Source organism: Clytia hemisphaerica, unplaced genomic scaffold (assembly GCF_902728285.1).
Source record: "Clytia hemisphaerica strain Z4C2 unplaced genomic scaffold, Clytia hemisphaerica genome assembly, whole genome shotgun sequence".
In the NCBI taxonomy this organism is placed as follows: Eukaryota; Metazoa; Cnidaria; class Hydrozoa; order Leptothecata; family Clytiidae; genus Clytia; species Clytia hemisphaerica.
The window spans coordinates 1,153,462-1,175,528 of NW_027103890.1; the positions used below are offsets into that span (position 1 = coordinate 1,153,462).

The following is a 22,067-nucleotide window of genomic DNA, read 5'->3' on the forward strand; positions in this document are numbered from 1 at the left end:
GTGAAAAAAGTAAAAGGATCCTAAAAGCAAATTCAATCTAATTTGGTTGTCTCGATAAAAAAGCACATGAAATATTCATGTTTGCCTTATAATAGCAATTTTTTTTCATGATAATCAAACCAAAAATGAACTCAATTAAAACCATTTTTCCAGTTTTATCTGGAAAAGAGGGCTTAGAATACTGTTATTTTCACTCTTTTATATAAAGTGAGTTATGTATCACATCGAACAAAATCTTATAAATTTGCGATGAATATTAACGTATTCCACGCCCCGTTATTAAAAATGGGAGTGACTTTTTTCTTCTAATTCCCAAAAAATGTCAACAATTGAAGTATTAAAGGGAGTTCACCAAGATGACACACGGCGTTTGTTCTACGTCCATCTAACATCCATGCATGCAAATAACTTTCTGTGAACATTGAAACAAGCTAAGCCTTAGTCTATTCCAATTCTAACTAGGCTTCACGCATCCCCTCTGATATGTTTTCATATAGGGGATACGTCTCGTGTGTAAAATTCCCGCCGGAGAATTACCCCTAACACGCGATCTTTTATGACTCACTGTGCCGAGAAAAAAGCCATTGTCGTTTTTTACTGGCAAGCTGACTCTAGAAAACTAGAATACCTTCGCAACCCGATGCGCTTGCGTCGCCAGAGGTCATTGGAAATAATAGCTTCAAAATCTTCAAAATAAGAATGCGAAAAACTGCACGCAAAAAACATGCAAAAACGCTCCAGTCATCTAAAAATACAATCACCACTAAGCATGCTTTGCAATGCTGGACAAAAGGTTGTAGACTTCTGCAATATTTGCAAAATACTTCAATATCGATCAAAAACAAGTTGCCAAGAGGCTCTGGGTGCTTTCCAAACCCATCCAAAGCTGTCTTTGAAAGTCACCCGCTGCAGTCTAACTACAAGGGCAAACCACAAGGGCTTGATTAACTGGCTTACACCAGTATCAAAACGCTGATTTTTTGCTTGTGGTTCCCTCAAAAGCAATTCAAAAGCAATGCAACGACTTCAAAAGTGTTTTTCTTAACTTCCATCCCCTTTCAGACACATTGAAGAGTCTTCTTGCTCTATTTCTCATCATTTTTCGCAGAAATTTCATTTGTCTATAACCTTTTGTCCAGCATTGTGGCTTCCTTTTGTGTAAAAATAATTATTCGGGTTTACCTAATTTACAATCGCTATAGCGATCCTGATATCTGCAGAGAAAGAAACTTCATTGCTTTATTTGCGAGAAGTGTTTTCATCCAGCTCCATCCAGAAAATTCAAAACTCCAGAAAATATATTCTTGAAAAAAAAATCTCATTTCACACTTGAAATCACACGATTTGTTCCGAAAACAACTTTATCTTCAATTTATATTGAAAACTTTCAAAATCTTTTTCACACCCTCAGTCCTTAAATTTCCAACAAATTTTGAAATTATGAGAAAACATTCATTTCGAAAGTTTATCTTTAATAGTAAACACTCAGAGTGCCGATATATAGAGTCAACTCACTCTGTAACTCGACCTTCATTATTTGAATGTTTCTGTGATTCGAAAAAAAATATTGGTGAGAGATGAGGAGTATTTGCAAAGCTTAACCGTGCTTTTCCAAAAACTGGGTGGAAAACTTAGCGTGACGTCATAATGATGTGATCAATTTTTCATTTATCTTGAATGTATGAATATTTTTTGAAAATTATGCAGAAAAAAGATATTAATATTAAAATTGATGAATTTTCTTGACTTCCAAATTTAAACAAATGATACAGCGTTTTTTCAGTAGCAACGCTTGAATACAGTTTTGAAGTAGTGAATATACTCTTCCCCAAGGGTGTTTTGTAAACCCCTATCTCTATTCAAACTGGGAAGAATATGAACCAACGAAGGAGAGTTTTAAGTTCGATTGAAATGAAAACGAAAGTTTTTTGCCCCATAACGACAAAATATTGGGAGAAAATTACAAATAATTTTGTTATCTGGTGTGACTTTGTCTGGCTGTGATAAATCTATATATTTTCTGGTCAAAAACTTTAAATAGAAGCCACAATGAAGTGGTCAGTGGTAATTTGTTGGGTCTGTTTGTTGATATTACGTCAAATTGACCCTGTGTCAGGTAAGGAAATAGATTTCTTGTCAATTTGAACTGCTGTTGCTATTCAAATTCCAGTTTTGCTGCTCCTTGCCGATTCGCTTAGAAATACGGCAATTACATAGATAGGGAGTAGTTTTAATGAAAGTAAATCAAATGAAAGAAATCTAAAATGCACTTTTAAGGTAAAAGCAATTGTTCACCTCCTTTTCTCACACCCCTGTCTCTTTCCCCTAGCCATTAAATCAATAAAAGCTGTCAGTAACACCGAGATTTTTTCTTCTGCTTGTATGAGGGAAACGACTTTAGGCCCATCTAACTCAGTGTAACTCCGTAGTTTCTCTTATACAATAACTCAAATAATCGACCCCCATCCCCAAAAACGAGTGGAAACCCTTGAAACAACTAGTAACCACACACAAACTTAGTTAAGTAAAACAAGAAAAACATTAGCCCGAAGATTTTTCGCACGAAAACCACAGGCTCCATTTAAGCCTTGAATTCTATTACAGCGAAAATATATTTCTTCTTTTTTTTCATTCCCTTCAAAAAGAAACATATGTTTTAGCAATTTAACAAGCAAAATTTTTTTATCCTCATCTTGTTCTGTGGTTTCTTTCAATCCTTTTAATCTTCAAATCACATACCCTGAGGTTTCTTAATGGATGGGTGGACGGTGAATTTCATAGACCTAAAGACTATGCTGCTTGCACTCCCAAAGATGCATTTTTTAGTAACCGCCACCTTTTCAATACTTAGACATTGATGATTCGAATCGAGAACAATGTTGATTTTCCCGGATTGAATCCTTCAAAAGAATATTTTTCATCAAGCTAAGTGAAGGATTCAGATAGTGGAGAATCTTGCTACAAAATTTTCCAACCTGGTATCGAAGTTTTAGTTTTCAAAAATTCGTAACACTCGATCGATCATTCCAAGTAGAGACCAATCCAACTAAAAGAAAATCAACCGAAACTGGAAATCATTCTACAAGGGCAAATATACAGAAGACATTACGTAATTTAAACAAGAAAACCACACATAATCAAAAGGTCCAAGAAAAGCTATGTGAAATCATATGTATGTTCATTAAAAAGGCTAAAGTAGAAAAAAAGGGAAAAAAAGCAAAATGAAAGTCTTCAACAGATCAACTTGATTTGATTGTTAAGACTGCGAACGAAATTCATTTGAAAAGATCTTAATCCGTTGGTTGATGGAAAAACAGATGGAATTCAGTAAACCAACGACTTTCCCTACATATTCTTCGTATAGGTCAGCTTTCTAACGGAAACACCCAAAAAAGCCGGGATTTAACCCCCACCCTCTCTGTTACTAAAAATAGAAACTCGGTGATCAAAATCCAGCTGTTTTCGGGTGGTTCCGCTAGGAAATATGACGTCGTCTTGTCTTGTGCATATCAAGAATTGAAGGGAGGAAGCATAAGGGGTCACCAACAACGTTACACGGTCGCATTTTCACCGTCATCACTGACAGAAAACTTTCTAAACACTTGGCAGACGGGTTTTGACACCGAAATACCGACAGAAAAAGGGCTACATAACCCCGTATGACACCGACAAACCCGTGCGCTCCCTGAAGGTATGCTGTTCTTGTAGACGTCCATCATTTTAGGGATATGAGCAGCCTAGGGAAGGTGAGAACATTGACGGGTGAGGGGCGGGGGCGTACACCGAGAGTTCCAAAATCTACCCTATCAGACAAATATTTGACGATATCCAGACCCATGCAGATAAAACTTAAACCCGATGACAGGTGAAAATTTGAGTCGTCCCTCTCAAATATAATGCTGAAAATGACTCATTATATATGGTATACATTTTTGGCACGTCCCCTGGGTGATATCATTCTACCTGAATGATCTCCTGTGTACCAACACAATGCCAACCACAATAAACACTTTCAATATCTCCTATCAACCCTTCTTGCGTAAATTCGAGATGGCCTAAAAGCCTGTAAAATTACGGTCGTCTAAAGCGATCTCCCAGACTGAAAAAACCTTATTTTGCTGTCTCCTGGCAAATGAACATTGTATTCCAAAAATTACAAGTAAACCCGTCTAACCATATTGTATATTGTGAGTAGTAGAAAAAAAAGAAGAATAAAAAACCCTGAAGGAAAACAAGGAAGGAAAAAAGGTGCGAAAATAACCCAGTTAGGGTCCTTAATTAATAATTAAGCACCATTTTGTGGTTTATATATCGTGCATATTAATTCAATTAATTGGAACCCAAAACCGGTTGTTATGTTGAGAGAGATCCAAAATTCCTTCTTGAAAGAAACCTCTATACTTTTTTCAAAAATTGAACTCGACCGTTCTTCGCACTTTCTATGACCCTATCTAAAGCCACAAAGAGCCTAAACTGACTCATTATTCTGTATAGGACTGAAGTTTATAAAAGCAAACGCTAAGGTATATTTGAGGGTTGCAACAAGACGATTCTTTTCTTCTACGTGTTAGATGTACGAGTTACGAGTTTGACTAAAGTAGAATCCTTAGATAAGTGGCGAGAGAGATTTCAAATCAAAACATTTTAAAATATAAATGAACATATAAAAGATTACATACTGAGCTTATTCGAGAAATCAAGAATTTCTTCTCTCTTTGATTTTTACTTTTCATTTCTGGGTCACGAATTATTCCTTTGAGACTACAAGTTTCTTATCTTCCCATCTTACTTACAGCCCATACCTTCTCCTTCCTCTTCAGAGACCTCCTGAGTAATACGTTTCCTACACTGACCTTTATAAATCCTGGACTAAGCTAAATCCGCCATCTTTGATCAGAGTATATTGAAAATGGGACTCACCAAGAAGCTACCGAAATACTAAAACTTTGCCTAACGCTCTGCACTACATCGGGAAAAGATAGTAGAGCTAGCAGTCTCGATGCATTTACACCGCTATTGAGTAGTGATATTACAAAGGTACTACTACAAAAATAAACTTCGATTAAAAACTTTTGCTTTGTCGGGATTGATACTGCTTCCAGGGTTTATAAAAAGCTAAGTGTTTACACAGAACAAAACAACGGCCCAAACTGTGGGGAGAAACCTGAACTGGGTGTTATAAATACTGGATCGTTGTAACAATAAGATTCGAGGTTACAAGGGAACGTTTTAGCCTTTAAAAGAAGCTACTTACCCATTTCCACCTTAACACCACACGAGATTTTCTTTTAGTTTACCGGAGGGTCCGTGACTCCCGAAAAGTTTGTAATTGTAAGTAAATACAATTACATATTTGTAGCGCATCTGAGTGCAAGTCCTTTTAGAGCAAAAGTTGAACGGTCTACTGCATAGAGAGTATTTACACACTTCTCATAATCAATATAACAAGGACCGTGCATATCTCGGTCAGTAAAATTGCCTTTTCCACCTTGATGTAGATTGGAAAAAGAATCTCTCAAAACGTAAAACTCAAAGAGCAACAAATTTCGCTTTTAGTGTGCACTATTTTGCTACCATGTGAAAACCATGCCAGCTTAATTCGACTAATTCCCTTGAGAATGGTTTCCACATGAAAACAAGAAAACGTGCAAACTAAAAGCGAATGGGCTTTAAAGCTTTGAATTGATCTCATTCAGAAAGTTCTTTCAGACAAAATAATTTCCCATTCTCTCATTTTAGCTTCGTATCCGGAGCATGGATTTAGTGGAGCAACAGGCGTGGATCAGAACTCTGAAGTGTTAAACGAGTGGTATACTATCAAGGGGTGGCAAGCTTTTTCTTCACAACCTGGCCAATACAACCAACGTAAGCATTATTAACTTCTTTATTTGATCGAGATGTTTAGATTTTTTCAACCCCTCAAAGGACATACATCACTTAACGTATCTCCTACCATTTGCTGACACAGCACTTTTAAACAAAAGAAAGAAAGAAGCTCAGCAATATTATGAGAAATGATCGAGGGTAAGTGTAGAGAAAGAGTGGCGCTCTCTCCTGCATTAGGTAGATAGCTATAAAAAAAAAGCCTTCGGATTGCCTTCAACTGCTGTCGCAGACTAACGTGCTTAGAAAGCAAAAAAATTTTGATATCGGTTCTATATCTCCTTCTAAACTTGAAAGAAAAAAGATGTATTTACACTTTCTTAATCTGTGTTATTTAGACAGCAGTTTGGATCCTTTACGGAGCACGCTAACCATTGGGAAGACTGGAATCTATTTCGTATCATTCATGATTAATATGAAGTATATATCAAACAGACATACCACTGTAAAAGTTGTTGTCAATTCACACGCAGGAGAAAACGCTTTAGTAGCAGAAAGCCAATCTTTTAATGAAGACACGCTAGAAGCGGGTGGTTTTCTACAGCTTTTCGTTGGAGATTACATCAACATACAAGTCTTATCTAATGGTAGAATCGATGTCTTTGAAGGAAGTTATCTGCATGTCCGATATCATGATGACGTCTCCACCATCCCTGGATGCCTATTCAGTCTCTCAGATCCAATGTCTGTTTACAAGGTCGAGGATCAATCGATCGGTCCCTGGTCAAATAGATATTCAGGCCAATTCACCAGTGCATCTAACTTTCGTGAAGGAATCTCGCATATCCAGATTCCAAACGATGGAGTATACCTACTTACTATTAATCTTATTGTTACTTCAACCAGAGATGCATTCTTTCAGCTTCAAATCATGGCTGATAATGAACCAATCACAGACCATCCGTACATCAACAAAGCCAATGAAATCAACACATACTCCATCACTGATATGCTACATCTCAAGACAACAGCTGTTGTCAAATTCCACGCCACTACAGACGAGGACATCCAAATCCTCGGCAATACCACATTCTCAATCCTCCTCATTAAACCAGCGGCAGCCAACGGCAACGGATATCGCGCTGATCTCAACAACAATGCACAATACATATTAAGTGACGTCAAAGCTGGCGAATACAGCATCCTACAAAAATGGAACTATACAGGATACCAGAACCATAGATATGATTATCTGGATCATGCAACTCTTGTTGACGACCGGAGTTTCAGTATCGAAGGAGTCGATGGTCACGGTGTCTACTATATCTCGGCAAACATCATCTTGAAAGTTGAAGCTGAATCTGCAGAACCAGTCATCACCTTGGTGTTTTACAAAGGTGAATTACCATTCTTCAAAAGCAAATCAACGAAGATCTGTAACGATGAGTGTTACTTTACCATCAATATGATCGCGATATTCCTATTGGATAAAACAACACCACTATCAGTCGCAATCACCGGTATTAATGCCACGAGCATCCATATCAGAAGTGATTCAACATTCAGTGCTATTCAATCACCTACTGTTCATCCAGGCTTTCATGCTGGATTAGAAGATCTACTGAAATTCGAAACCAAAGAAAAAACACGTCTCTTCCCTTGGGAATCACATGGTGAAGGAGGTCTTTACCATTTCACAAATTCTTTCAATACTACTGGTGGCGTATTCACTGTCCAGAGAGCGGGAGTTTACCTGGTTACTGCCAATACTATTCTCTCAGACTGCAGTGAGCAGAGGGTCACCATTCATATTGTCAGAGATGGTGATAAACTTCATACTAGAGGTTTATACGCAAAAGATACATATCCATCAAACCGGATCACCCTAAATAGTGGAGGTGTTCTGCATCTCCAGAGAGATCAAACATTATCTCTGTATGTCCAGGCTGATGATGAAGATTGGAGTGTCCAGGCTGGTGGGTTAAATGTGGCATACATTAGCTCCAAATCTGTTTACATTCAATCCATCATCAATTCAGATCAATCATTTGCCAAAGTTGAAGATTCGAAAAAGAGAGCTGTTCAAGGATGGAGAGTTGAATCTGCACAAGGGATGGAGCTAGACACATACGGTATGGTTGAAACACCTTTTGATGGAGTATACTACACAATAGCAACAATCATCATGGACGATGCTGTTCAACCAAGTACTACATCATTCTATAAAGCACAATTGAAACTGAACGATCAATATGTTGGTGGGTTATACTCCAAACGAAAGATCGGATTAAAAAGTATTCCGTCGTCACGTTCTTCGTACACACTCTTCTTCTCGGGAACGTTTCGTGCCAATAAAGGTAAAGAAACTTCGTTTAATGCACGAGTTTCAACCATTAGTTCTTTGCTTCGGTTCCGTGTAATTTACACGAAAAAATAATGAGTAAACAAACCCTGATTGGTTGAAAAATTGCGCTCATTAGCATATTACTGTTGCTTACACGAAATCAAAACAGAGCGCTTATTAGAGACCCGTTTTCTTTTCGCTCTTACGGAAAATGCTCCAGTGTTTCTTAAACAAATTATAGACCATTATACGTTTTTGAGTGGATCGTAAATATCTCTTAATTTTTTTTAAACTAAAAAACTCCAAATTCCAAAAGTAAGTATCTAAAGTCAAAATCAGAAATCGATACGTTCTTAGACAAAAATGGTAATGTTTTTTCTTTTTGATTCTTCCCACATAGGTGATAAAATGTTTATTGAGATCGAAACAGGTGAAGATACAGCATTTCGATTGGTTCAATCAAGTAGTTGGTCGATTGTTTATCTACCCGTTCACCACCATACCAATCAACTGTCAGGTGGCTTGGCGACGCTTGATCAAGACGCATTCTTCAAAGCCAATGGGTTACTATGGCGACCGGTTGCATTCAGTTTCGGCGGCGCTAATACTGGCTCGTTTGCGTACACCGATAAAGTGTATTTTTCCTCTGGTAAAGTTAGTATCTATAATGATGGTATTTTCATCATCTCAGCCAACGTTGAGATTGAATATACCAAGGAACAAAGCATTTTAATGCAGCTAGGATTATTCATCAATGAAAATACATCACCAAATAACGGATTGAACGTCCAACAAAAATCTTTCTTTAAAGTAGAAACAATGCATCTATCTGGATCCATTTTCTTAAAGAAAGGTGATGTAGTGGACATTAGATTCACATCAGCGGATATCGCCGACACCAAAATCATTGCACCCAGCGGCTTCTCCATTCTCATGATACCAGAAGAATCCCAGAAAGCGTCTTTCACCGCAAACACAAAGGTATCAAATTTTTTCAAGGTTGACAGAAAAGAGGTTGTCTCTTAAGTATCTGCAAGCTTAACCTAACGAAGAGGGGTTTTCTGATTCAGCGCTCCGTCTTTTGACTTCTCTTAGAATTCGGTTTCAAAAGTTCGATTTCAATAAAAATTACAAACCCTGACAAGTCAATTATTTGAAATTTCAAATTCTTAGCATATTTGCGTATGTAAAAAGATCCCCCAACAAGATCTTTTTGCGTGATGTCGTGATTTCAAATTCTTTGGCAAATATCTTAACCTTGTGTAGAGAGTTTGGCGTGATGGCTTGATGAGGCGCACGCTGGTAGGTATTTGTAAAGCAATTTCGTTTTCTCCCAAACAGGCTCCCTCGACAGTTCATCACGACGGGGGACGGATAAACGGGACTGAATTCTCCCGTCTTCTTCGTTCAAACGCCTACGAAACGAGAAGTAGCGGGAAGCTCACAATCCCAAACAATGGGTTCTATATGTTAGCGATCAATGCTATGGTTGATGGAACATCAAACACAGATATCACAGGAGCTGAAATCTCAATAGAAGTTGATGAAAGCGCCCGTGAGACATTCCGATTCGATATTAGGTACATGTTTTTTTTAATAAGAACAAACTATATACTCCAACAATGATTTTATTCAAAGTAGAGACGAATAAAAAATCTTGCATAAGCTTGCCTAAATTTCTTATGCCAATCAATGGACATGGTCGACCAAAATATAGCGTCCACTTCCAAAAAATTCTCTTTATATTACAATCGTTTTATTTCAGCGATTCACCAACTTCAACATCGGTCCAAACGTTGCAAGAATTCAAACTGAACGACAATGTAGAGTTCAAAGTGACACCTATTTATGATACCTCAAAATATCAAACTTTATTCAATCAATATCAACTCGACCTAGTCAACGCAACAGAAAACGACACTTTCATAAATCCAATGTCCGTATTAAACGTGACTCTATTAGAGGCGACAATTTCGTGTATCTACGCACCGACGTTCTCGACTTTCAAAGGATGGTATGCTTTTCTCAACCAAGACGTCGTCCTTCCTGGTATTGATCAATATAATTCCTTAACTCTATGGAACGTACCTACCGACCAATTCGCGTCTGGCTCTGGTAAAGTATCAGTGAATGCTGATGGAGTATATTTGCTGATGTCAGCGTTAATCATCGAAAATGTTGGTACTAAGACGTTTCATGTTAGCATTCTGAAGAATTCTGAAGAGCTACTTTGTCATTTGGAATTAACATGTTATACCACAAGCTGCAATCACGATTTGGATTTCATCTGCCTGGCTAAATTATCAATGGGAGATACATTAGATCTCTACTTTCAAACGAAATCCGAAGAAACAACAATTAAGCGCAATTCGGACAGGAAGGTTAATTATTTCGGACAAGGGATTAGCAGTACCTCAGTTGCACCACAACAATCTTACGAATTCGTTTTACCACCTCATTGGGTCGAAATGAAGAGCTGGACAACCCACAACACAACGTTCCCTAAACTTTTCATGGACCAATTTTCAACATATAAGAATCAATTGATCGTAGAGCAATCAGGTTCATTCAGTCTTCATCTAAACTTGTTGCTGGAAATCAAAGATTGTTCTGCATTGTGTCATAACAGGTAAGACACAGACACAGTAGGGTTCTTTCAGTCAGTGAGGATAAAAATAACGGACTGAAACTCGATGGGGATTGATAATTTCATATGTTTTGTGGCTGGGGATGTCAATTCTTTTGTTTTTAAGTCAGATAATTCAGTGGGGATGGGAAAAATAGCATAATATCTTGCAGTAAGGATTGGTTTATTTGATTATTTTCAATGGGAACAAAAATTGGAGGGTAATTTTCCACTGGGGACGATATTTTGGCCAATTTTCCAGTGGAGAGGGGTCCCAGTGGGTCTATGAGAAGGGAGTATGGTAAAGTAATACAGCTAGGTAGCACATGACATTTTATCACAAGTTCAAATAATATTGTTTTCATTTTCACGTGATCTTGCAATACCATTTTTGAGAAGCCCTTTCACTATTTTTAAAAGACGTTTTCTTACAAAAACGAGGCTCAAAATGACAAAACTCAGTCTGGAATGATTGAATTGTACGCAATTTTTTAGACTCTAATTTTATACTTCCGACAACCTGGGATAGCCTAATTTGAAAATTGCTCTTCTTGTTTTATGCCCTTGCGATGAAATAATTCTAAGGTTACCCCAAAGCATGGGTCTTTTTAGGCCCGAAAAACAGTTAATTTTCGCCGGTTCACGGCAAGAAAAAAATTCGATTCGCCGGTCCAAAAGTTCGGTTCGCCGTCATATCACACTAATCAAAACACGGGACTTGTTAAGAATTCTCCAGCCTAGAATCTAGAATTCGCCGGTCTTAATTTTTATTCACCAGCTCAAAAACAAAACAAACCCCCAGCCAAAGCCTAAACATTTTTAGGATCCATACTCAAGTCACAATCTAATGTTTGTTACTTACTTTCTTAGTTCCATGGAAGTTGCTGTCTTCGTGAACGACCAACTCGTCACCAGCCTCTATAGACTCACCTATCTCCGACACTTTCAATATAAGACGACAATGACCATATTTGGTGGTGTTCGGTTACAGAAATGGGATCGTTTGGTACTGAAAATGAAATCGACAAATAATCAACTTATTGTGGTTTCAGAGAAGACAACTTTGGGAATCGTTTTGACAGGTTGGTTTGATGAATCAGAAACAGACATTTATTTTCGAGACTGATCAATAACTTAGCCAACTATCCATCATATAAAAACCACTATCAAAAAGGCTTAGGTCAAATTTATTAAATTTTTACCTTTTATCTCAGAGTCTAGTTCTTCTAAAGGGCAATCCAATTCTAACCATTTTATCAAGTCTTTAAAGAAAGAATAAGAAATCAAGTATTAATATAAAGCGCAAAGGAATCTCCGAAGCACCATCTTGTGAACGAAATTTTCCCTTTCACATTGAAAAAAAATCACAAAAAAACTCACATTTTAAATCTAAAATCCATCATGAGAGTAGCTGTAAAGCTAACCGATACATCAAAAAGTTGAAAAAAAACTATTGCGACGCATTTTTTTTACGACAGATTTGTTTTTGAGCGTTACTTGTTACAAAATTTAGCTTTACATTCAACATCAGTATCAACTCAATCATGCACTGCTTTTGTTCTGTGCGAGTTTAAAAACTTATTTTCAAGCTAAATTAGCTAATTTTATAGCTATCTTGATAAAATTGTATGTAACAATTTTATGCTCAAAACCTTGATGACCATTAGCTAGTCCATCCTATCAAGGTCACAGAACAAGGAATAAAAAGGAATAAAAAATATTGAAAGTTTGTCCCAAAATCTACTGCCGAAATTTTTTCCGTAAACAATGCCAGTTTTATTGTCACAACCGGCATATATTCCATATTGTATTTTTTTAGAGCCGGCAATAATTTCGGTGAATGACAAAGGACCTCTCCTCCTGACACCTTTTATGACACCTGCTGTCCATAAAACACATTTGATGGGGATTGGAAAGGAATGGGAATGCCATGCTGTGGCGGACGGCGACGTCATTTACCGTTGGTACAAAGATGACGTGGTATGTAAAATACATTCTTCTCTGGATATAGTATTAAAGCTGTGGACAACGCTTTCAAAATATTTTATTTAGAAATTAGCATATCTAATAATATGTTCTCCAAAACTCCGTTATCAACTTTAATGAAAAGTTCAGGTCCGCAACGGATGAACTTCATATATTGTTCTCAAGCACAAAAAGGTTTAAAACACTGATAACAGACGACAATATATTGCACTAGGCTATGAGGAAAATTTATTGAAACATCTAGCCAAACACCTCTTGGCGGACTTATTTTTCATTAATTCTGACGTTGTGAAACGGAGTTGCTGCTTTTATGTGTAAAAATTAATGACTATAAGAATATAATGGAAAAATTGTACAAACTGGGTTATAACTATATAGCCATTTAACAGAGGAGTTCACGGCTGACGAAGGAGCAGATTCTGCTCTTATTTCGTCCGAAATGGCGGGATTTAGGTCCAGGCACGGAGACGAAAATTAGAGCTATTTTTGTTTCATTGTTAGCTTTACCAAGAAGAACAAGTATTGACGAGTTTCTTGAGGATCAAAGGATATATCAATGATACTGGCATCTATGTTTGTGAGGCTGAGTATCAAGGACTGAAAGTCAAGTCAAATCTCATTGATATAGAAATTTATGGTGAGTTTTCTGACATGAACACTTTCAATTCTTTCTAGAAATCCAGCCCCGTGAGAAAAACATTTGTATGGAGAGCTGTTAAAAAGTTGAAGTTACTAAAAATGTGAAAATAATGATGGAAAAATAACGAGCCACACAAAATTTTGATTTCATACATACTGTATGGAAGCCGGTTGATTTCAAATTTGTATTATGATTTTCATGTCTAGCTTAGATAAAAACAGGATAAGCCTCCTCAATGTATACTTTTCTTTATTTTTGCCTGACAATAAGACTCTTTTCAGACATCTATTATCTCCTCAATAACTTCAATTATCTCCTTAATATTTAGACATTGACGAATGTGACTTGAAGATAGACACATGTTCACTGTTAGCAACTTGTCGAAACACACCTGGTTATTACGAATGTGATTGTAATGATGGATTTGAACGTGACACAGAATCTGGTGAATGCGTCGGTGAGTTTGTTATCTCCCGAATATCTTACCGTCTTTCACTGTAGGGTGTCTTAAAAATAGCAGACAAGCCTTTATATGAAGTGAAATCCTCAAAGCTTTCCTCCGTTTCGGGAAAAGTACCCTGCAATCCTTCAAGAAATATTTGAGACAAATGGGAAATTCCCCAGGAAGTTTTGAAACCACAATCGATTTGTAAGTGCTCTAAAGTAGGTTCGAAGGGTAGAGTTTCAACATTTCTTGAGCACATTTTTGAGATCTTCTATTTTTAGAAATGTTAGCAAATGTTACACAAAAATGTTACCGTCTATCACGACCTTAAGACTCTGAGGATCCAAAAGTTCAAAAATAGTCCAGTAAGGCTCCGAATATAGCCTGGAAGTCTGCCTACCCGTCTCAAATTGAAATATTCGATTAAATTAAAGAGATAGCCCAAAATCGGCTTTTTCGCCCGAACTTTAAATCTCGAAAAACGTCAAAATAACCGGAATTCTCAATATATTTCTTGAAAGATTGTGGCTAGTTGAAAAACGAGCTTTATGTTAACTCGACACAGTATTTTTCGTACCTCTACAAAAGAAAACCTTTACAATATTGAGTCTGTTATTTCGGAAAATAGAATGGAGTCATAGTCCGGGAAGTTGAATCTTAACCCGAAACTAGGGTACTGATACATCAGTAATGAATATATAGCCTTTACATGGGGACTAAAATCTTACCTCTCGAATATTACTCCAATTTAACTTTTGAGAGGTTAAATATCCCTGACCTTGCAAGTATGATGATCAGTTGTAAGCCCATGATCGTATTAATAATCTGCTGGCTCTTCCGTTTCATTTTTTTCACAAACTTGAGGAAACTATTAATGCTTAGACCATGTTCACACGTTACTGTTCCGTTTCGCTCCGGTATGATTTTCGTTACGGATCGAGTGTGTTCATATTGGTTTCGGGACGTATCGGAGCAAGAAAACGGAGCAATTCCGTTCCGATGAAAAAAGTGGAACGAAACCGTTTCGATTTGTCTTGCTTTGTAACGTCTTCTTTTTTGACGTTTCACACTTGTTTCTGAACCGTTTCGTTTCGGAACGGAACGGAACCGTGACGTCTGAGCATGGTCTTAATCAATATAATGTCGGAGAGACTTGACTTTACGAACGCTCTCAACCATTTTTGTTTTATTCAGACACGAACGAATGTTTACTGGAAACACCACCGTGTCCCGCAAACTCGACCTGTACGAACCTGGATGGAAACGAAGGAAAGTACGAATGTAATTGTAAAGATGGATTCAAATCACCACTTGCTGATGGTATCACTTGCCACGGTATGTCTTATGGCTTAATACTATCATTTGAATCTTTTATAGTTTTAATTTTAAAGTGAACTAAATAGAGTCACAAAGCTCTCAAGAAAATCTGCAGAATTCGAGCAAAATTTAAAGAAAGAAAGAAATATCTTACTAACAAGTTTGTTCTTTATTTCTCGATCTCGTTCAAATTAAATTTTGATTCTTAAAAAATGTCAAAGTTAATTGAAACCTATCAGCTCAGTAGGCACGATGTTAATTTGACGTTCATTTAACGTTACATTGATGTCTAACGGACGTTTTTTCAACGTTCAGTAGATTCGACTTAAAAACATAAAAACATAATTCACACACCTCTGACTCACAGCCTTGGTGGAATATTTTTCCAACAGCAGGGATGAAAATATCTATCAAAATCCCATAATAATTATATTGTTCCAAGCTCAAAAAAGTACAACTGAACACTGAATGTCGAATGCCAAATTTCCCAGTGGGGCTGAAATTGTAAGGTATGTTTCCCACCAGGGATGAAATATGACCTACTTTTCCAGTGGTCTTGGGACCCCACCAGCTCTGTGACACAGGGATGTATATACACACCTTCAATTTTCCTTTGTTGCAGATATAAACGAATGTACAGAGTTCAAATATTCACACGGCGCGAATAATGAGATCATTGAAGAGTTTCTTCACGAGTGCCACAAAGAGCATGCTGATTGTATCAACTATAATGGAGCATATAATTGTTCTTGCCATCAAGGATGGAATGGCAATTTCTCGAATGGCGTTAATTGTACAGGTAGGTCCACTAATAGTAACCTTAGAATCTGGTAGCAACCAGATTCCGCCTATATGAAGGCCGAATTTCCGGTATTCCGGTACTCGTCGGAACATTTTTTACCGGTATTTGAGAAACTTTTGGCCGGTACACCGGGATTTTACCAGTTATTCCGGTATTTTTCACCCTCGGAAGCCCCCCTTCCACAGCAAAGTTGCGGGCTTAGCGTTTAAACAAGGTGGTTCAATAGATTCGAAAAAAGAACCCTCATACGCCCGTCTGTCTCCGTTTATCGGGTTCAGTATAAATCTTGTGTGAATAATTTAAAGAATTAAGTTTAAAAAATCCAAAATAAGGGCTTTTCACATCAAACATAAAGCTGTTCAAAATTGAAGAAACATATCTATGGCAAATATTTTGCGGAAAAATATTCTTGACATGTTCTATATTTTTTAGAAACAATCTATTGACTTTTCCCGTTGAATAATTCTTTTTCATCTCTTGCATTTTTATGGACCTTCAAACGGTCCTGATCAAAGGTCAACAGAAAAATAAGTTCCTTGATTACTCAACACTTGTTTCAGATTTGGACGAATGTGCTACAAACACTCATGATTGTGACGTCAATGCGTATTGCACAAACTTGAACGGAAGTTATTTCTGCACGTGTAACCACGGATATCAAGGAAATGGAAAAACTTGCTTAGGTTTGTAAAATATCAACTAAACTCTGACTGGAAGGTCCATATCTTTCCCATTGAGTTTAAAGCGCAAAGGGCTAGAGACGTATTTTCATAATCACGTAGGTTATATGTTCTAGATGAGAGAACGGGCTTCATTTTCCGTCCAAATGAATCCTCTCTACCCCTTCGGGCTCATTGAACATTCCTGCTTATTAAAATATGAGAACTACTTTGTTTGGATAAGAATGCTTTGTATCTAATAACGGACGCCAAAGTTTCCCACTCCAGTAACACAAAACTTTATTCCAGATCATCTTTGGAAAAATTATCCGAATTATCTACCATAAAAGGGTTTGGTGAAAGTTAAAAATGTTCGAAATAGTCTTTTATACTTTACAGCGGTAATCATCTTTTAACTATTCCCGTTGTGAAATCAGTGTGTCCTTATTTTCTCACGTTTACAATCCTTGTCAAAATGGTCACAGGTTTAGAAAAATCAATGCCTATTTTTGGAAAATTTGGGAAAAGTAGATTTGGTTTCAGTCCAATTTTTTCCAAATTTCGTCCCACAGTCCATTTTCGACAGCAGTCGTCGACGTTGCATCGTTTCAACCTCTCAAACTTTTCAATCTCACCACAGATTTTGACGAGTGCGAGACGGACCTATGGCGTTTTAATAACAGCGGGAAATGTGTAGAACATGCAGAGTGTGTCAATGAAATTGGAACATATTCATGCGAGTGTAACCCAGGCTTTATTGGAAATGGAACAACAAACTGTACAGGTTAGCGATAAAAAAACTCAATTTGAAATTATTGCTGGCTTTGTTTTTAAAACTTTTACGGGAATACATACCACCAATACTGTAAATGTTGTTTCAAGTGAATAGTGACTATTCTTCGAGGGTGTTCTGAAAAACTCAATCGTGTCGTTAAGACCATGTTCGGTTTTGTATCACTCCGGTATAATTTCCGTTAAATCGAGAGTGTTCATATTGGTTTCGGAGCAAGAAAACGGAGTAGTTCCGTTCCGATGAAAAAAAAGTGGAGCGAGACTGTTTCGATCCGTTTGCATTGTAATTGTATCTTTTTTGGGTTTCGGAACCGTTTCATTTCGGAACGATACGGAATCGCGTGACGTCTGAGCATGGACTAAGTAGATATTTTGTGTGCTGAAAAAAAAACGTTTGGTAGTATAAATCGCAGACCTCTATAGATATACTTTTTACACAATGACACATAGGATGAGCAGAAGCCTAAACGTTTGATAAAAATATTTTGTGTGCTTCACAAAATATCTTCTTTTATTTGTTATGATTTTTCCTTTCTTACCGGACACTCTCTATCTAAAAACGTGGCTCGTAATGATTATCGCAATAAGAGTGCCACTTTGGAAATGAATCCATGTTCACACACCAAACTCCTTTACGAATAAACCCAAGAGTTGTACAGAGCTCTCGACTAAGGATTAAGGAGGTTGTAAGCTCAACCCTTAACCGGGACATTCCAAGATCATAACCTTTCTAGTACTAATTTAAGGGAGGACTTCAGTTTTTGGAAATATAACTCATTTAACTCCCTGATTATTTTTGCTTATTTTGGATTTCTTTATTTGGGATGGCTAAATGAAAATCCAATGAGAGGGTTTGCTAAGTATGCCTATAGTTAAATCTTTTCATTTTCTCGTTTGAACAGATATTGACGAATGCTTTGACAAACCGTGCAATGCGATTGCAGACTGTATCAACCGCCCTGGAACATTTGAATGTGAATGTCGTTCTGGGTGGAGAGGAGATGGTTACACCTGTACAGGTTTGTTGCTGACAATCTCTAACGCCCCTAGATACCCCGGGCGGTCACCACCCTCAGTGGAACAAAAAGGGACAGGGAGTTTGAAGAAGACTACTTAATCTAGGCCAGTAGAATTCGAGTAGTAAACTGTCACGTTAGTTTCCAACGGGTTCTAAATACTCAGTTCATTTTTTGGCGATTCTGATGTTAAATAACGTCTAGATGTCTTGATGAGTATATACCAAATAAACATCAAAATCTATCTTTACCATGATCTATACCAAGAGAGTCATTGAAATACCAACCGCATTTTTTTACCTGCTGGTGGTACTCATTGACTCCGATTGAGACAAAACTGCATTTAGTTTATAAAGGGCACGAATCCATTATTGGAAGTCAGTAGACTTAGATGTTTTAACAATCTACAATAATCTTTTCTTTTAATATCTCCATTTAGACATAGACGAATGTGCTGAGGGAACGGATAAATGTAGCCCTCACGGAAATTGTACAAATGCGAATCCAAACTATTATTGCACATGCGAGAAAGGATACAAGGCTGTTGCTAATGAGATGACCTGTGAAAGTAAGCTTTCTCATTTTTCCTCATTTTTAAAGGAAAATTCACCAAGGGAAACTAAATTTCTAAGATAACAGATATATAGCGATTAGCGATCGCTAGATTTCGCTAAATCAATTTCCTCCGGATGAGAGAAAACACATAGCGGGTTATTGCAACTTTCATACTATCGGGTACCTAATAAACGGGGGGTTTGGAATAAGCGGGCTAGAGGAAAATTCTCAAAACATAATAAGCGGGAGGGGGGTTGGAATAAAAATGTCCAGGGTGGACAATATTAGAAATGGAGGCAAAAGAGGGAACTTTCAAAAACAGAAACTGATATTTATAATTCTTTCATCTTCATTTTAGGAGACCCAGCCCAAGTTGCCGCGCTGACAGACGAATGTCTCATCGATCCTGAATCATTCAAATGTACATGCAGAGATCCTGCCAAAAGAGGTCAAAGCATCATGTGTAATGGCCTTTTCGTTGGCATCCTCATCTTGGTCCTGGTTGCTCTCGTTGTGATCATCTTCGTCATCAAATATCTGAAATCTCGGAAATTGATGAAGATCAACCCGGTTCGAACGCATCGTGAGAAATACATTGAAATGGACAATGAAACTGAAATTTAAATGAAGACAATCCAAGAAAGCTGATGATGACTTCTTGTGAGTGAGGTCGAATATAGTTTTTAAAACAAAATTAAGTTTCTGGTTATTCTTTTTACCATCAATCCAAAAAAGACTTGAAAAACATCAAGCAATGATGAGTTTGTTTAGAGGAAGATTCTAAACGGAATGATTATGGTGAATGGAATTGATGCACAATTATAGTTCGAAAAAAAGTTCAAATATTTTTCTACTTTAATATTACTCACAAAATAAACACACCTTTATCATGGAACTAAAAGAGAAAGATCACTGCTTCTGTTTTGAAATAATCTAAGCATTGATGCTTGATTTGGATTCTTTGTTTCTAACAAACTCGTTAGGCTGATCAGCTAAAACTCATTGAAGAATTCCATTACAATCTAAATTGACCCTGGGAAACATTTCCCGTCAAAGCCTTCTTTTCCACTTTTGAGCCAAAATTTGATTTAGATTGGAAGTCTTATCCCCACTCGTAGTCCAGGCTTTATGAAGATCAACGGTCTGAACAATAATAGCCAGTTTATGTATCTACAGTTTTGACGACGATGGAGTGACTGAAACACAGCCTATCCCTATCCAACACGCGCAAAGTTTTGACCCGCCGAATAAAGAACCGTAAAGTGCTAACTCACCGTCGTCCTCATTCAGTCAGGATCTAGATAAATTAAAGGCTAACCGTCTCCGTCACAGAAAAACAAACATACATAAACTCGCTCCTAATGTAGTGTATTGAATTTTAAAACCATTATGTAAATATTTTGTTTTTAATACCACTTTTCACATTTATGATTAAACATGTAAATAAATTAAAGTATGTTTTTGACAGATTGTTTTGACAAATCTTTAGATTTAAAAACCATATACGAGGATTATGTGAAAACCACCCTTATAGTTGATTGTCATAGGTAGTTTTGAATAACTAGAATTACACTTTCAACATTTTTCTCTTTAGGTCATTTGAATAAATACCCGGTTTGATATTGTGTCTCCCAAAGAAGGGATGGTACCTAATTGCTACCTACAGGTTGGGAAGGAGAAGCTTTTCTGAAAAGAAAAAGTATGAGGTCAATCGTCGAATTAGGGTGCGTACGGTTTCAGTAATATTGAGGAAATCGACTGTTCTTACTTTCGAAAACCTTATATTGAAACATACTCTCGGAATCTTGGCTAAATGAATGGCTCAAAACTAAGAAAATCCGCACATCGAAAGTTTTAATCATTTTGTCTCTGAAATCGCAAAAAGAATTCTTCGGTATTTTGGAGGGTCACGCAATGATGGTCGGGATTGAAAGCACCGTGGCCGTTATTTGGTTTACGAGCCTGATTTGGGGAAAACTGATGAGGCTTCAAAAAATTCCAAAATTTTCAGAAGCTTTATTATCTATATTATCATCTTTATTTACTGGATATGGAGCAGTCAGAGAAAATAGTAGAAACAGAAGCATTCGACGAGTCATTTTTACGAAATATCTGCTGTTCTTTGCTAGGAGACAGTTTTTTATGAACAAAGTGAACAGCAGATAGATCAATTTTTTTGAAACATTGAAACAGGGGTGCAGACAAAGAACATCAGATCAAAATTTTCTATGGGACATAGGACATAGGGTAAAAAACTGAGACTTTTAGATTTTCGGAATTTCTTTGGGATATGGGATTTTCGGGGAAAAAGTACGATATTCTTTTGAGCAGCGGATTGATAGCCTCGACCTCTTCTTACATAACTATAGTGTGCTTGAGGCGTCTATAGAACCCCTTTCGCTTTGCGAACACGAGACTCGTTCTCCGTGCGTAACCCCTTTTACGATTGATTTTGTACCATAACGAAGCCAAGAACAACAGATGTGAATTTCTAGGAGTAGGATTTTTCCAGCATTGAGACCAACAGATCAAAATTTCTAGGTTGAATATACGTGAGCAGCAGATATTCAAAAAAAGGTCGTCGCTGGATGCTTGTGTAAAAGAGCAACCACCGGCTAGGAAGTATGAAATATTTGTTCTTGAGGTCCATTTCTCCTGGAAAAAACGATCTGTTCTGTATCATGGGCTCTCCTGGATTACATCATCTGATCATCTGTTCTGGGAAAAAATGGGAATCCTGGAAAATGCATATCTGCTCTCTAGAAATATTATGCTCCTGGAAAAATATAACAGCATTTCTCTAAGAAAGTTAAAATGATCCTAGAAAATGAGACCTTTTAAGAAAATTATGAAGCTCCCTGGAAAAAAAATCTGGCATCTGGTTGTGTTTTTCACAATTTAGCTCCTGGATTTTTTGAACAGATTATCCGCTGGAAAATTGTATGTGTTTTTCCTTAAAATGTGCTCCTGGATTTTAAGAACAGATGTCGAACCCTGGATTTTACCTGGGTATTTTGAGGAAAGTCTATCCTAGATTTATCAATATAAAAATTTACTCTCCT

General features: G+C 37.1%; 1 protein-coding gene and 1 long non-coding RNA gene across 2 annotated transcripts; one reads left to right on the plus strand and one right to left on the minus strand.

Moving 5' to 3' along the window:
- Positions 1 to 1,946: 1,946 nt before the first annotated feature.
- On the plus strand, positions 1,947 to 20,234 carry LOC136808615 (uncharacterized). The gene is made up of 17 exons (XM_067065154.1): positions 1,947 to 2,116; positions 5,740 to 5,865; positions 6,222 to 8,180; positions 8,568 to 9,148; positions 9,509 to 9,747; positions 9,933 to 10,796; positions 11,664 to 11,875; positions 12,613 to 12,773; positions 13,281 to 13,416; positions 13,748 to 13,876; positions 15,059 to 15,199; positions 15,804 to 15,980; positions 16,544 to 16,666; positions 17,283 to 17,426; positions 18,337 to 18,453; positions 18,890 to 19,018; positions 19,364 to 20,234. The coding sequence occupies exons 1-17, from the start codon at positions 2,050 to 2,052 to the stop codon at positions 19,627 to 19,629; spliced, it is 5,571 nt and encodes a 1,856-aa protein (XP_066921255.1). The 5' UTR covers positions 1,947 to 2,049; the 3' UTR covers positions 19,630 to 20,234.
- Positions 11,656 to 12,098, minus strand: LOC136808616 (uncharacterized). The gene is made up of 2 exons (XR_010846907.1): positions 11,996 to 12,098; positions 11,656 to 11,802 (listed from the first exon to the last, which is right to left on the minus strand). It is a non-coding gene; the product is annotated as an uncharacterized lncRNA (long non-coding RNA).
- Positions 20,235 to 22,067: the final 1,833 nt, after the last annotated feature.